The following is a 16,122-nucleotide window of genomic DNA, read 5'->3' as shown; positions in this document are numbered from 1 at the left end:
TACCCAAACATGCAACTCACCTGTTTCCAATTAACCTGCCCACCTGTGGAATGTTCCAAACAGATGTTTTTTTTTGTGTCCTAGCTTTTGTGGATCATGTTGCAGGCATCAAATTCAAAATGAGAATATGGTTAAAAAAACAACACCACCTCCCAATTTTGAATGAATGAACAATCTCAAGACAATGGTATATACTGTTATAATTTTGTATTGTTTGACAATAAAAGTTCCCCCCACCCAAAAAAAAAAAAAAAAGTGAAATGCGTCAGTTTGAATGTACAGTCCTGGTCACCATTATTGGCACGTATTAGGTTTAAGTACTACTAAATATGGAATATCTGTTGAAAAAAAAATGAATCAAGTGAAGCAACTTTTTTTTCTATAGAGAACTTGTGTTTGATAGAAAAGAGTAAATGATAAACAACATTTTATGGACAGATGAAACAAAACCAGAGCTTTCTGGCAAGGCACAGGCATGGCACAATGAAACCTTTCAGGGAAAAAAAAACACACCCTGATAACAGGTGGCCTTGACTGTATCACAGGTATCATGAAATCAGAAAATTATCAAGAGATTTTAGAGCAAAATGTCTTACTTAGTGTAAGAAAACTTAATTTGAAGCAAAGATCATGGGTCCTCCAGCAAGACAAAGACCCAAAGCACATAGGAATGGTGGAAAAGGGGGAAAAAAAATGACTTTTTTTTTTTTTTTAAATGGCCTGCAATGAGTCTTATCTCAATCCAACTGAAAATCTTTGGGGGGAGCTGGAATCTCCCATTGGGGAAAAGAACCCTGCAAATGTTCAATAGCTTGAACAAATTGCAAAGGAAGAGTGGGAGAAAACACCACCCGTGAAGTCCAAAATGCTTATAGATGGATAAAAGAAACATCTGTCATCGCTGCCAAAGAGCTGGAACCAAATATTAAGAAGGGGTACCAATATTGCAGCACATTTATTTCTGAAGACATTATACAGGTTATGCACAAAAAAAAAAGAGGTGACGCCAATAACGGTGAGCAGGACTGTAGGTTGAAAAGGATTTGCCAATCGTATTTTGTTCTTATTTACCTTTCACACAACATCCCAAGTTGATTTTAATAGGGGACTATGTATTATCGCATAGCGTGTTACAAATGAGAAGGTGGGGGGCAATAAGTATAAATGAGAAGAAGACAATCACACTGGAGAGGATCATTGGAAAAACAACAATAGCTTTATTTAATCAGGTATCTTAATAGACAAAACAGATTCTTTGTATGGCGGCAAAATATCCTCCTCCTTCCCAAAATATGACATTTTGGTCTGGTTAATGGATTAATCAAAAGGTATTGTCCACACAATCGCCACCATATAAAGGTAAAAATCGAATTATTTTCATGTGGTCACTAAATGAGATTTCAGGCCCATTTCAACAGTTTGATAGAGCCCTGACATTTATTAACGTGTTCTGAGTAGTCAGATCATGCATGACACACAAGAGTGATCTGATCACACAGATCAATTTTACGGGTGGTTTGGCCCCTTGTGACCACATTCTTTAAGTATTGTGAACATCACAATCAATTTCAAAAGAGCACACCTTTAGAACCAATTTACGAGCAAAACTCTTGACCCAGCCTGGCGATTGGAAAAGTCAGAATATTTCTCAGTCTAGAATCAGTCCAATTTTGACGACCTAAAACCTAAAAATCGATGTGGATTGGTTTATGTACAAAAAGTACAGAAGTAACAGGGAAAATATTGAAAATACTGTACAGCAGAGTCATTTAAACCTCAATAGGGTGAGATGTAAATCATGTATATCCCAGGCTGCGGTTCTCTTAAATGAGGAAAGATGATGTGGGGACGGTTGATTAAATCACTCCTCCTGTCTGTTGTTGAAACACGTCAATCGTGTCTTCATCTTCCATTTCCAACTGTAAAAAAAAAAAAAAAAAAAAAAAAGAACAGGAACAATTATAGAAATGAATTTAATTTGTTTAAACTTGTCAGAAACCTATGGCCCTTTTGTTATATTTGCTTTCAAGGATTTTCTGTTTTTATTAAATCATATGGTACCACACTGCCGAGCAGACATGGCATCTGTAAAGCTGAAGTTTACAGTCTTTGAAATCGGCGAAAATATGCTCTAAACACTTTTTTAGTGGCTGTTCTCATCTCTCACTGCAAAGAAATGGGAGACCACCGTATAACTTTGAGGAACTGGGAAGACTCGCATGCACAGTTCTCAAAATAAGAGGCACATCGTGCTTGCTTCAAGATGTTTATTTGTCACTCCCAGTTGGTTTACTGGAAAACTGACACACAAAACAAAAGAGAATTAAACATTCAGACATGCAAACACCAAAGGCATGAAAAAGGTGACGAAAAAACATTGTAAATTAAGCACCTGAGGCCTGCTTCAAGCTGTGCCACATGAATAGCATCCTCCTCTTTAAGAATTCTCATTCTGGAAAAATAATTGACTAAACTGCAGCACCTCAATGGATGTCCTCTCCAGAGGTGGGTAGAGTAGCCAAACATTGTACTCAATTGAGAGTACTGTTACTTGACAATTATGTGACACAAGTAAAAGTAATTCTCCAAAAAATAACTCGAGTAAGAAGAAAAAGTACACAATAATTACTTACCACAGCATGAACATCAATTGAAATTTTTTTTTTTTTTTACAAAATTTTTTACAAAATGTGTATGTGCAAATTCTGCCGTTGCTGTGTGTGTGTATGCACAGCCAAAACTACAACAACACATCTGCAATTTACTGTATGGCGTTTTCTAAAGTTTTCATGAAAGCTGTTGTTTTTGTTTGTCTAAATGTAAACAAGAGTAGCGCACACACTGAACTTCCTTTTGAAAATCAATTAATTTGACTGATGAGTATTTGAATTATTCATAGTTGTTAGCCATCATACGGTCCTATTCAACCCCCCCCCCCCCCCCCCCCCCCCGGAGAGTCTCTTTATGAAGCTGAAGCGCCAGGATGAGGCAGCCATTTTGCATTCACAAAATAGCAGACGGCATAATAAATAGGGTTATTTCTGAGACATGAATATGAATTGTGAATGAGTCAGAACTATTTCATGTTTTACAAATGTATAAAGACAAGTGAAATGGGGTTAATGAGCAGTTAGGACCATTTATGCACTTACTGTACATCCGCAGAGTTTGAAGAGTTTTACCGTTATGCACCTTTGTCTCTGTTATAAAAATAAGTGTATTTCAATGGGCCACCACTAGGGGTGGGTAAAATATCCAATCATATATGGACGGAAGCTGCAAACAAACAACAACAAAATGCCAACTTTTGTTCTTGTTTGCAAGCCGCCGCGGCAGCAACAGCAGCGTGAACAGAGTTCTACCTTTAAATCTGATGTTTTAATCCATTTTGGATTCCCCTGTAAATCTGGAACACAGGAACTGGACAATCCTTTCAGCAGTTTTGATTGTCCGTTGCAGTCGGAGTTTGTCCTTTTTTTTGTAGCAGCACCAAACCAGACTGTGATGGAAGAACACAGGACTGATTCGATGACCGCTGTGTAGAACTGCTTCATCAGGTCCCGTGGCAGGCCGTGTTTTCTCAGAAGCTGCAGGAAGTACATCCTCTGCTGGGCCTTTTTGAGGACAGAGTTGATGTTGATTGCCTACTTTAAGTCCTTAGAGACTGTAATTCCCAGGAACTTAAAGGTCTCGACGGTTGAGACAAGGCAGCTGTGGTGAAGGATGCCTCCTGAAGTCCACGATCATCTCTACAGTCTTGAGCGTGTTCAGCTCCAGGTTGTGTCGGCCGCACCACAGCTCCAGCCGCTCCGCTTCCTGTCGATATGCAGGTTCGTCACCGTCCTTGATGAGGCCGATAACAGTGGTGCGTTGAGGTGCAGTCGTTCGTGTAGAGAGAGAAGAGGACACAACCTTGTAGTTTTCTTGGGGCCTGGGATGATGGTGGAGCGTTTGAAACAGGATGGTACTTCGCACAGTTCCAGAGATCTATTGATCATCTGTGTCAAGACTGGAGCGAGCTGGTCCGCGCAGACTTTGAGGCAGGATGGGGACACAAGGTCCGGGCCTGTCGCTTTGTTAATCTTTTGTTGTTTGAAGATGCGTCTCACATCCTGTTCATGGATGGTCAATGCAGAAGTCAGATTGTGGTCGGTGGTGCGGCCGTGTGGGATGTGAAAGTGTCCTTTTCAAATCTGCAGTGGAAGGTCGTTGAAGTCGTCGGCTAGTGTGCTATTGTTCTCAGCTTGGGGGCATCGTCGCTTGTGATTGGTCAGCGATTGTAATGCATGCCAGACTGATTTAGAGTCGTTAGCGCTAAACTGTTTTTCCAACTTTGCTGCATAGTTCCTCTTTGCAATGTTAATTTCTTTAGTCAGCAGGTTTCTAGCGCGATTATACAGGGCCCTGTCCCCGCTTTGATATGCGTCCTCCTTAGCTTGGCGAAGTTGCTTAAGTTTGGCAGTGAACCACGGCTTGTTGTTGTTGAAAGTGCGAAATGACTTTTTTGGTACACAAACCTCTACACAGAAACTTATATAGGATGTGACAGTGTCCGTATATTCATCCAGGCTGTCAGCTGAATTTTCAAAGACAGGACAGTCGTTGTGCTGCTTGTATTTAGGGAGTTCGTGGTTGAGTTTAGCTTTGTTAAAGTCCCCGAGAATAATGAGGGGTGAGTCCGGGTGGTTTTTTTTTTTCCAATTTCGTTTACTGGTTCGGCGAGTGTTAGCAGTGCGGCATTTGTGGTAGCTTGAGGCGGAATGTATACACCAGCCAGAATGAATGATGCGAACTCGCAAAGCGAGTAGAAAGGCTTACAATTCAAAAACCCTAACCCAAATGCGGGCTGCAGTGTGTGCTGAGCTCCGTGACGGCCTTACATTTTTCGTTGATATAGAACCATATCACGCCGCCTTTTATTTTCCCCGATGATTCCATGTCGCGGTCTGCCCTGTGAAGATGGAGGCCGGAAAGCATGACGCCGCCAACGGGTACAGCGTCACAAAGCCAAGTCTCCGTAAAGCACATGGCGGCGGAACGTCCGAAGTCTTTACTGGTCTTTATCAGAAGATGAAGCTCGTCAATTTTGTTGGGTAGGGAGCGTAGATTCATGAGGTGGATGGACGGAAACGGCAGTCTGTATCCTCTCTTGCGGAGCTTCACCTGGATGCCGGCTCGCTTCCCTCTGTGGCGGTGCCGCCTCCGCCTCCATGCGCCAAAGACCACGGTCGCTGCTCCGGTGAGTAACTCAGGCAAAGAAATTCGCGGATTTGCGAGAGTTGGTGAAAGAACGTCCGGAGTAGCCTCCTTGATTCTTAGCAAGTCTCTCCTTGTGTAAGTGAGTCGTGTAATGACGAACAAAAAACACAAAAACAATACTAGAGAGCGCGTAACCGAGGTGACCACACGGGTCGGCGCCATCTTGCATAGAATTGCAAGATGGCTGCAAGACATTCCAAAAAAGCTGTGACAGGTGGCAAAAAAGCGGACGAGTTGTTTAAAATTGCAGATACATACCTGAAGAAGGCTGATCTGAACTGGAAGGACTGTGCGGGGATCTGCACAGATGGGGCTCAGGCAATGGCTGGGAAACGAGGAGGCCTGCAAGCGCTTGTCAAGCAAGTTGCTCCTGATGCGCAGTGGACTCACTGTATTATCCATAGAGAAGTGCTCGCGTCCAAACAACTGAGCGATGTAATGGCGAACATCATTGCCAAAGTCAACTACATTAAAACAAAACCCTTCAAAGCCCGGATTTTTGCCGCACTTTGTGACGAAATGGGCTCTGATCACACAGCAGTTTTGTTCCACAGCGAGTCTCGGTGGCTGTCACGGGGTAAAGTTTTATCCCGGGTGTTTGAACTGCGGCATGAGATCCGAGTATTCTTGGAGGAGGAGGGTAATGATCTTAACCACAAGTTTCGAGACAACAACTTTGTCATGAAACTCGCATACCTCAGTGACATCTTTCAAAAACTCATTGAACTAAATCTGCAGATCCAGGGTACCAACACACACCTTCCACACCTGGTGTTTTCATTTACTAGAAAACTAGAAATGTGGGAGCAGAATATAGATTCCTTTGAGAACCTGAAATCCTTCTCGACTACTACTCACTGCTTGGCAGGAGACCCATGGCCAGACTGCTGCCTTTCGCCACATCCTACTTGTGCGAGATCGGGTTTTTTGCAGTTGCCTCAATCAAGACCAAATACAGGTCAAAGCTGGACATTGAAAATTAACTTCAAGTAGCTGTCTCATAGTTGTGTCCACGATTAGAAAACATCTGCAGCACAAAGCAAGCCCATCTCCAAAAGGGGGGCGCTGCAAAAAATGTTTGGGAAGCACTGCTCTAATAAGTGTCTTGCCCCCAATAAAGCCAGGACAATCATTGCAGTTGAGTATCAGTAAACAGATTATATCTATGGAGAAAAGGTATTCTTCCATTAATCTTTAAGAAGTTCATCAAAAACGCTGGAAGTCAAACTATTGCCTTGATGTGCATTATAATTCGTCTTGTCCCATGCCCTACTTGTCAACAAAACCACTTTTGTCCATTTAAGAATATCTGAGATTGTGCATGTTTGCAAATCATGAGTCTTGGTTGGAAAGACATTTTGTCCATGGGGAAAAAGTGGGCATCAAATCATGAAATACTCAGTTAAGTGCCCTCGTGAGGGAACATTGCAAAGAATGCATGAAATTCTGGACAACATTTGACCAAGACTTGACACGAAAGCTGTGAAAGCATCCAGAGCAAATCACTTTGATATGAAGGGTGCACATTATCAGATCCCACTTTCTTTCTGAATGACCTTTTTTTGTCACGATCTTAACCTTACCTGTGACGGTGTGTCTGTCTCATTTATTGGCTGTCCATCAAATCTGAACCGGATTTGCCTCATGGACAGTCCCTGGGGGAAAAAAAAAACACACACACACACACAGTTGTTGGCCTACCTCCTGAATTTAGATACAGTGGTGAAATGAGATACGAGTTTAATTCGTTCCGTGACCACGTTTGTAACTCAAAATGTTCACTTATCTCATATCCATCCATCCATCTCCTCCTGCGGAGGAAACTCATTTTGGCCGCTTGTATCCGGGATCTTGTTCTTTCGGTCACGACCCACAGCTCATGACCATAGGTGAGTGAAGCAACGAAGATCGACCGGTAAATTGAGAGCTTCGCCTTTCGGCTTAGCTCCTCCTTTACTACAACGGACCGATACAAAGTCCGCATCACTGCAGACGCTGCACCGATCCGCCTGTCGATCTCCCGTTCCATTCTTCCCTCACTCGTGAACAAGACCCCAAGATACTTGAACTCCTCCACTTCGGGCAGGATCTCATCCCCGACCTGGAGAGGGCATGCCACCCTTTTCCGACTGAGGACCAAGGTCTCAGATTTGGAGGTGCTGATTCTGCCACCGAGGAGCTTTTTAACTACCTCGGTGACCTCAAACCCAGAGATAGGACAGCCCGCCTCAGAGAACCCACATTCTGCTTCCTCATGGGAAGGCGTGTCGGTGGAATTGAGGAGGTCTTCGAAGTATTCTCCCCACCGACTCACAACGTCCCAAGTCGAGGTCAGCAGCATCCCATCCCCACTATACACAGTGTTGGTGGTGCACTGCTTTCCTCTCCTGAGACGTCGGATGGTGGACCAGAATTTCCTCGAAGCCGTCCGGAAGTCTTTCTCCATGGTCTCACCGAACTCCTCCCATGCCCGAGTTTTTGCTTCAGCGACCACCAGAGCTGCATTCCGCTTGGCCAGCCGGTACCCATCAGCTGCCTCAGGAGTCCCACAGGCCAAACAGGCCCGATAGGACTCCTTCAACTTGACGGCATCCCTCACCGTTGGTGTCCACCAACGGGTTCGGGGATTGCCGCCACGACACGCACCGACCACCTTACGGCCACAGCTCCGGTTGGCCGCCTCAGCAATGGAGGCGCGGAACATGGTCCACTCGGACTCGATGTTCCCCGCCTCCCCCGGAACATGAGCAAAGTTCTGTCGGAGGTGGGAGTTGAAACTCCTTCTGACAGGGGATTCTGCCAGACGTTCCCAGCAGACCCTCACAATACGTTTGGGCCTGCCACGTCGGACCGGCATCTTCCCCCACCATCGGAGCCAACTCACCACCAGATGGTGATCAGTTGACAGCTCCGCCCCTCGCTTCACCAGAGTGTCCAAGACATGCGGCCGCAAGTCCGATGACACGACCACAAAGTCGATCATCGAACTGCGACCTAGGGTGTCCTGGTGCCAAGTGCACGTGTGGACACCCTTATGCTTGAACATGGTGTTCGTTATAGACAATCCGTGACGAGCACAGAAGTCCAATAACAGAACACCGCTCGGGTTCTGATCGGGGGGGGGGGGCCGTTCCTCCCAATCACGCCCTTCCAGGCCTCACTGTCACTGCCCACGTGAGCATTGAAGTCCCCCAACAGAACAATGGAGTCCCCAGTGGGAGCGCTCTCCAGCACCCCCTCCAAGGACTCCAAAAAGGGTGGGTACTCTGAACTGCTGTTTGGTGCATAGGCACAAACAAAAGTCAGGACCCGTCCGCCCACCCGAAGGCGGAGGGAGGCTACCCTCTCGTCCACCGGGGTGAACCCCAACGTACAGGCGCCGAGCCGGGGGGGCAATAAGTATACCCACACCTGCTCGGCGCCTCTCACCGTGGGCAACTCCAGAGTGGAAGAGAGTCCAACCCCTCTCGAGAGGACTGGTACCAGAGCCCAAGCTGTGTGTGGAGGAGAGTCCGACTATATCTAGTCGGAACTTCTCGACCTCACACACCAGCTCGGGCTCCTTCCCTGCCAGAAAGGTGACATTCCACGTCCCTAGAGCCAGCTTCTGTAGCCGGGGATCGGATCGCCAAGGTCCCCACCTTCGGCCACCGCCCAGCTCACACTGCACCCGACCCATATGGCCCCTCCCACAGGTGGTGAGCCCATGGGAAGGTTGTCTCATATCATCTTTCCCAATTGAAATGACTACAAATGCCACTAATCTGTTACAGACCCCGTGTAACAGTCAGTGAATTTAAGTTCATGATTGTAATATTGCAATGTATGTACTTTGCTGAGGAATTAAATATTTTTTGGGGTTACTGTGCCCGTTTTTCTTATTTTAGGGTTGAAATGACTGTCGCATAGAGAGATTATGTCATCAGGAATTTGTCGGTTTGTTGAAGAAAGAGATGAAAGAGCTTAAACTGCGAGTTTAAACAAAGAGACGAGGGCTTGAGCTGCATTACAGCTCTAGAAGAAAAAATCTAGAAGAAAAAATAAAATAAATCGAATAACTCGGCAAAGTCAACTTTATATACGATAATGAGTGTGCTCAATGGTAGTTAGCGTTTTTTTGACCAATAATGCTAATCACTAGTGTGCTAATGCTAATCGCAATTGCTAACAGTTTAGCATTTTGCTGTCTCAAATTCTGTACACTTAAGTTTATACCATAGACTCAGTACCAATATATGCAGTTTAAGGATTGAAGTCCATGTCTCATAAATGACCATAAAATGCATGTTAGTAGGAGAATAAATAAATACAGCGGGTACGGATAGTATTCAGACCCCCTCAAAATGTTCACTCTTTGTTATATTGCAGCCATTTGCTAAAATCATTTAAGTTCATTTTCTTTGTCTCATAAATGTGCACACAGCCCCCCATACTGACAGAAAAAACAGAATTGTTGAAATTTTGGCAGATTTATTAAAAAAAGAACTGAAATATCACACAGCCATAAGTATTCAGACCCTTTGCTCAGTATTTAGTAGAAGCACCCTTTTGAGCTAAAACAGCCATGTGTCTTTTCGGGAATGATGCAAGATTCAAGTTTTTCACACCTGGATTTGGGGATCATCTGCCATTCCTCCTTGCAGATCTTCCCCAGTTCTGTCTGGTTGGATGGTGATCGTTGGTGGACAGCCATTTTCAGGTCTCTCCAGAGATGCTCAATTGGGTTTAAGTCAGGGCTCTGGCTGGGCCATTCAAGAACAGTCACGGAGTTGTTCTGATGCCACTCTTTCAGTATTTTTGCTGTGTGCCTCGGGTCAGTATTGTTGGAAAGTCAACCTTAAGCCCAGTCTGAGGTCCGGAGCAATCTGGAGAAGGTTTTCGTCCAGGATATTCCTGTACTTGGCCGCATTCATCTTTCCTTTGAATACAGCCAGTTGTCCTGTCCCTGCAGCTGAAAAACACCCCCACCGCATGATGCTGCCACCACCATGCGTCACTGTTGGGACTGTTGGGACAGGTGATGAGCAGTTCCTGGTTTTCTCCACACATACCACTTAGAATTAAGGCCAAAAAGTTATATCTTGGTCTCATCAGGCCAGATAATCTAATTTCTCACCATCTTGGAGTCCTTCAGGTGTTTTTTTAGTAAACTCCATGCGGGTTTCCATGTGTCTTGCACTGAGGAGAGGCTTCCGTCGGGCCACTCTGCCGTAAATCCCCGACGGGTGGAAGGCTGCAGTGACGGTTGAACTTTCTCCCATCTCCCGACTGCATTTCTGGAGCTCAGCCACAGTGATCTTTGGGTTCTTCTTTACCTCGCTCACCAAGGCTCTTCACCCCCGATTGCTCAGTTTTCCCGGACGGCCAGCTCTCGGAAGGGTTCTGGTTGTCCCAAACGTCTTCCATTGAAGGATTATGGAGGCCACTGTGCTCTTAGGAACCTTAAGTGCAGCATACATTATTTTTTGTAACCTTGGCCAGATCTGTTCCTTGCCACAATTCTGTGTCTGAGCTCTTCAGGCAGTTCCTTTGACCTCATGATTCTCATTTGCTTTAATATGTACTCTGAACATAAGGTCTTATATAGATGTGTGTGGCTTTCTTAATCAAGTCCAATCAGTATAATCAAACACAGCTGGACTCCAGTGAAGCTGCAGAACTATCTCAAGGATGATCAGAAGAAATGGACAGCACCCAAGTTAAATATATGAGTGTCACAGTAAAGGCTCTGAATACTTATGGCTGTATGATATTTCAGTATTTCTTTTTTAATAAATCTACAAAATTTTCAACAATTCCGTTTTTTTCCTGTCAATATGTGGTGCTGTGTGTACATTAATGAGGGGAAAAAAAATAACTTAAATGATTTTAGCAAATGGCTGCAATATAACAAAGAGTGAAATATTTAAGCGAGTATACATACATATATATATATATATATGCACATATGTATATGCACATACATATATGTATTCTCCTCCTCACAAGGGTCAAGGGCATGCTGGAGCCTATCCCAGCTATCATCGGGCAGGAGGCGGGGTACACCCTGAACTGGTTGCCAGCCAATCGCAGGGCACAAACAACCAACCATTCACACTCACAGTCACACCTACGGGCAATTTAGAGTCTCCAATTAATGCATGTTTTTGGGATGTGGGAGGAAACCGGAGTGCCCGGAGAAAACCCACGCAGGCACGGGGAGAACATGCAAACCCGGGTCCCCAGAACTGTGAGGCAGACGCTCTAACCAGTCGCCCACCATGCTCTCTCTCTCTCTCTCTCTCTCTCTCTCTCTCTCTCTCTCTCTCTCACTCTCTCTCTCTCTCTCTCTCTCTCTCACACACACACACACACACGCACGCACGCACACACGCGGGGTCAGAGTTATTGTAGGCAACCAGACCAGACTGCAGTTCCGTAGCTCCTGCAGTTCCGTAGCTCCTCAATGAGAGTAGACTTTGAACTCCGTAAAAGTAGTTCTGCCTGTGTTGAGCAGCAACCTACGACTGTATTTGTATCAAAGCGGAATTGGTACGTAAGAGTTAACTGTTGCGATAAACCCGTATTTTAAGTAGGACTCCTGATATAGTGTTGTTTCGTTCGCGAACGTTTCGTTCAAAGGAACAAATCTTTTCAGTAAACGAAATGAAGTGAAATAGATTTCGTTCTTCGAGCTCTCCCGCCGTTAGCCAGCTGGGACCAGAAAAACGGAAGCTTTCTGTGCAGTCTCGACGTGGCAATTGAGACGCGCAGCTGGTGCGGCGGAGAAGATCCGGTCGATTTTCAAAATAAAACACATTGACACGAGAATTGCAATAGAACAGAAATTATATAAATTGGTCATTCTTTCTCTCACGGCCCTGAACCGGTCCGCGGAACGGTGGTTGGGGACGACTGCTGTAGGGGATCCAGCCAGGGGGACGCCACCCATTCCCCAGGAACCATGGCGGTCCCCCCAGCCCAACTGAAGCACCCCGACCAGTCCCAAAGGGAGGGGCATGGGTACCGGACCACCCCCCCCCAACCCACTCTCACCTAGCTTGCCCCACCATCCCTGGAAAGGATGGGGGCCCCAACCACCAACAGAGCCCAACGCAGGAGCCAGCTGCCACCCGAAAAAAAGGTCACAGTCTGCCGAAAGCAAGCCCATGTTAAGCACCCGCCCCCACCAATACCGGGCGAGGGCGCCAGGAGAGGGGAGAGCAAGGCGGGAACCCAAGGTACTGAGTAACTGGTGAGTAACCTCTGATTTATTTATTTTTTTTAAAATCAGAGCATGAACGTCAAATGAAATAAAAATAACAAAATAAAACATGAATATGCAAATTCAAATATTGCTGACTATCACTTCATCTAAAACAATAAATAAAATCTTTGTGAAATAACAAATGAAGGCAAATTCAGCTCCAAGAAATGGTCTTATACTATATTGTTTCCACTTGTTGAACAGAACAATACCAGGCAGATTACAAAAACAGGAACAAATCTGCAGTGGATATAAAAAGTATACACACCCCTGTTCAAACGCCAGGTTTTTGTGATGTAAAAACTTTGACCAAGAAAAATCTTTTTCAAACTTTTTCCACCATCAATTTGATCTAGAATTTGTACCACTCAAATGTTTTATTTATTTAAGAATTTTTTGAGGGGGGAGGTGAAAATACAGTAAACCACTGAAATAAAACTTGAATGTGATTGACTTGGACTTGACGTTTAACTTGCTACCTTCTTGGCCAGGTCCCCATTGCTAAATAGATGTTCTCTTTGAACTGGTCTTTTACCGGATTAAATCAAGTTGAAATAAAATAAATAAAAACAAATGTGGTTGCACAAGGATACAGTCCCTCTTATAACTGGCATGCAGCTGTGCTCAGAATTAACAAGATCATATTCAAACTCAACTTCAATGGAAGTCAACACACACACCTGCCACCATTTCCATTTATAAGTGAAAAAACCCACAACACATGCATAGGGCCTGACAGAAACATTATTTGATTATCATTATTATCATTATTTGATACTTATTGATAGTGTGTGTGTGTGTATGAGAGAACTATTGCCTAAAGTACAGCCAAAACAACGGCAAAAACATCTGTAACTTATCGCAAGGTGTTTTCTCAAGTTAAAAGTGGGCTGAAATGTCCAAGTTTGGGCAGGAACAAAACTATGCTGCATGGTAAAGCTGTTGTTTTTCGAAGTCTGTAATGTAAACACGAGTCGCGCGCGGCTGTCACAACTCACTTTCATTGGCCCGCGAAGCCCAATAGAAGACTTTGTGTGCAGACATGTGACTTTCTTGTATCGTTGGGGAACCTGAGTCAAACATCACTGTGGTAACCATGGTGGAGCAACGGCGCCCGATGCGGAAGTTGAAAATGAACGTCTAAAAATAGATTGCGCACGCAATTACTGATATAGAAAAGTAGCAAGCGGCATGTAGATTGTAATGGGAGTAAAAGTATTGGGTTTTTTCTGAACATAAATAATTGAGTAAAAGTAAAAAGTATGCTTCACTAAAACTAGTCTTGACAAGCACAATCTATCCAAAAGGTTACTTGAGTAAATGTAACGGAGTAAATGTAGCGCATTTCTACCCACCTCTGCTCATAAGTCGAGGTCCCACTGTGGCGTGTCATGTGCTCACCTGTCTATCGCAGTAGGCCTTCATGAGTTTGTTGAGCGCCGTGTGCCTTTTGATCTTGAACTGCACGACGGATCCATCCTGGCCTGCCACCTTCAGGTTGATGTGTTCACTACCTTCAGTCTTCACTCCTTCCTATGGGACACAAGCAGGAAACCAGAAAAAAACAAAAAACAAAAACAAAACAGAAACTGTTGTTGTTGCAGTGGTGGGAAGTCAGAGAGCCTCTGCTTTCTCTGTTGGCCTCGACACTATCTTACATCTACAACCTAAACTTTTAACATTTGTTCCGTGAAATTGTATTCCTTTATTCCCAACAGTCTACTGCATTCTCTTTGTTACATAGCATTTCTCTTGGCTACACGGTTTCCAATAAGTGTATGTGGATGTCTATTTACAGTTGTGCTTATTCGTTTATATTACATTTATGTTATTGTCAAATATTGGCAATATTTTGGAAAATATGACTGATGACTGAAGGGAGACCATCTCATTATTTTCTGATTGTGCCATTCCCAAATGCCTTATAGTTTAATTTAAATCCCTTAAAAACGAAAATGTGCTTTTCCTGATCGCTCGTGCTTTCTTTCAACAATGGTACGTACGTCTTATAAATTCTGCAAGAGTATGTATTGTAAATTTAGGTCTTTTTTTTTTTTTTTTTTTTTACACTGAGTAATCATTGCCGCTGAGAATCAAGTAACAAGCCAATTAAGGAGTAGGAAATACTGATCTCTATTTTCAAATGCAGGAAGTAAAAATAAAATGTCAACTGAAAAAATAAATACTCAAGTAAAATGCAGAAACCTGAAAAAGCTACAGAAGTACAGTAATAAAGTATTTGCACAGCGTTACTCAAGTTCAGATAAAGTAATCCCGCCTCCGTCGCGAGGGTTAAGTCAAAAACGTAATATAGCAATACCCCATTTAAATACACCCTAAGCATATCTTTATAGCAATTTTGACATTTTAATTTGGAGGTTCTATAAACGACTTAAAACAATGCGAACACATTCAAACACATATAATATACTGAGAGAGAGAGAGCAAGAGCAATGGATAACACAAATATTGCACAAAAAGTATTACATTTTTTTTTAGAATTACAACGGTAATAACACTAACACACACACAAAAAAGGAAGATATGGGTGGACCGCAAAGCGTGAACCGCAATATAGCGGAAATTAATGTACCTGAAAAATCTACTCAGTACAGTAACAAAGTATTTGTACTTTCTTACTCAAGTTCAGTACAGATGCATCAAAAACCTAACCAGGGACTGTACCTGAAAAATCCACTCAGTCCAGAAACAAAGTATTTGTACGTCATTATTCAAGTACAGATACCTGAAAAATCTACTTAAGCACAGTAACAAAGTATTTGTACATTGTTGCTCAACTGAATTAGATACCTGAAAAATACACTTCAACAACGAAGTATTTGTATTTAAGTACAGTAACAAAGTCTTTTTTTTTTTACTTTGTTACTCAAAAGTAACGTTAAGTACAGATAGGCTACCTGGAAAATCTATGTACAGTAACAAGAGTATTTGTACTTCGTTACTTCCCACCACTGGACACCAGGGGAGTATTTCAGGCGGTCCGACCAGTGAAAGGATGGAAACATGACTTCTATTTTGTTGTTCTTTTATATATATATAAATATATATACACATCACTGTTACATATTCGAAATAAAGAAGTGAACTGCAAACATTTCTAAACAGATATGATGCAGTGAGGGTGCCACCAGCTGGTTGGCTGCGCCTTGTGCTCATGCACAAAATGCAGGCCGCGCGCCGCTTAATGCGCGTGCACAAGCCTTCCGGTTCGTCTCTCCAAACGACTTCAGTTGTACCTTGCAAACTTCGAGAAGATTACGCACAGCACGTGGAAATTCATGTTTCACATGAGCCCTCACGCCACCCGCGGTGTGGAATAAGTCGAGTTCAAGGCGGTGTGATGTACTGGCACTCACCTTGGGTTTCTCATCAGCCATGGTCACTCTTTTGGCGCTTTCTCTTTCCTGCCACACAAAGAACACGGGTGCGCGCACGTACGCGTTCCCGCTAAAAGTTTCCAAACCCTGCGTGCGCGGCCCCGAGCTGGTGCGCGCACAGCACAGCGAGCTCCGATTGGCTGCCGGCAGTCACGAGGGACGCCAGCCGAGTCGTTCGTGGGCGGGGGTGGCAAGATGCGCGTTACAGAGACAGTCGGC

The 16,122-nt window shown here is 44.0% G+C and overlaps 1 protein-coding gene and 1 long non-coding RNA gene across 5 annotated transcripts; both read right to left on the bottom strand.

Moving 5' to 3' along the window:
* Nucleotides 1-1,194: 1,194 nt before the first annotated feature.
* sumo2b (small ubiquitin like modifier 2b) lies at nt 1,195-16,040 on the bottom strand. 4 transcript variants are annotated; one of them, XM_061749090.1, is made up of 5 exons: nt 15,883-16,040; nt 13,907-14,038; nt 13,504-13,645; nt 6,843-6,914; nt 1,195-1,919 (listed from the first exon to the last, which is right to left on the bottom strand). In XM_061749090.1, the coding sequence occupies exons 1-4, from the start codon at nt 15,901-15,903 to the stop codon at nt 6,880-6,882; spliced, it is 330 nt and encodes a 109-aa protein (XP_061605074.1). In that variant the 5' UTR covers nt 15,904-16,040; the 3' UTR covers nt 1,195-1,919; nt 6,843-6,879. The 4 variants fall into 4 exon arrangements, with proteins under 4 accessions (XP_061605074.1, XP_061605075.1, XP_061605076.1 ...); XM_061749091.1 differs by lacking the exon at nt 6,843-6,914; XM_061749092.1 differs by lacking the exon at nt 13,504-13,645.
* Nucleotides 2,253-6,836, bottom strand: LOC133465922 (uncharacterized). The gene is made up of 2 exons (XR_009784780.1): nt 5,518-6,836; nt 2,253-5,329 (listed from the first exon to the last, which is right to left on the bottom strand). It is a non-coding gene; the product is annotated as an uncharacterized LOC133465922 (long non-coding RNA).
* Nucleotides 16,041-16,122: the final 82 nt, after the last annotated feature.

The sequence above is a fragment of the Phyllopteryx taeniolatus genome, chromosome 16, assembly GCF_024500385.1.
Source record: "Phyllopteryx taeniolatus isolate TA_2022b chromosome 16, UOR_Ptae_1.2, whole genome shotgun sequence".
Classification (NCBI taxonomy): Eukaryota; Metazoa; Chordata; class Actinopteri; order Syngnathiformes; family Syngnathidae; genus Phyllopteryx; species Phyllopteryx taeniolatus.
The sequence above is the reverse complement of the archived record's forward strand: the minus strand, read 5'-3'. Positions and strand labels throughout refer to the sequence as shown.

Bases quoted from the DNA above. Each gene is read 5' to 3' on its own strand.
- sumo2b (XM_061749090.1), bottom strand. From the start codon at position 15,903: ATGGCTGATGAGAAACCCAAG. The intron at 13,646-13,906 runs GTGAGCACATGA...ATCTATTTTTAG, and splicing joins AGGCCTACTGCGATAGACAG to ACGTTCATTTTCAACTTCCG. The intron at 6,915-13,503 runs GTGAGTTGTGAC...TTTTTCCCCCAG, and splicing joins GGCTTCGCGGGCCAATGAAA to GGACTGTCCATGAGGCAAAT.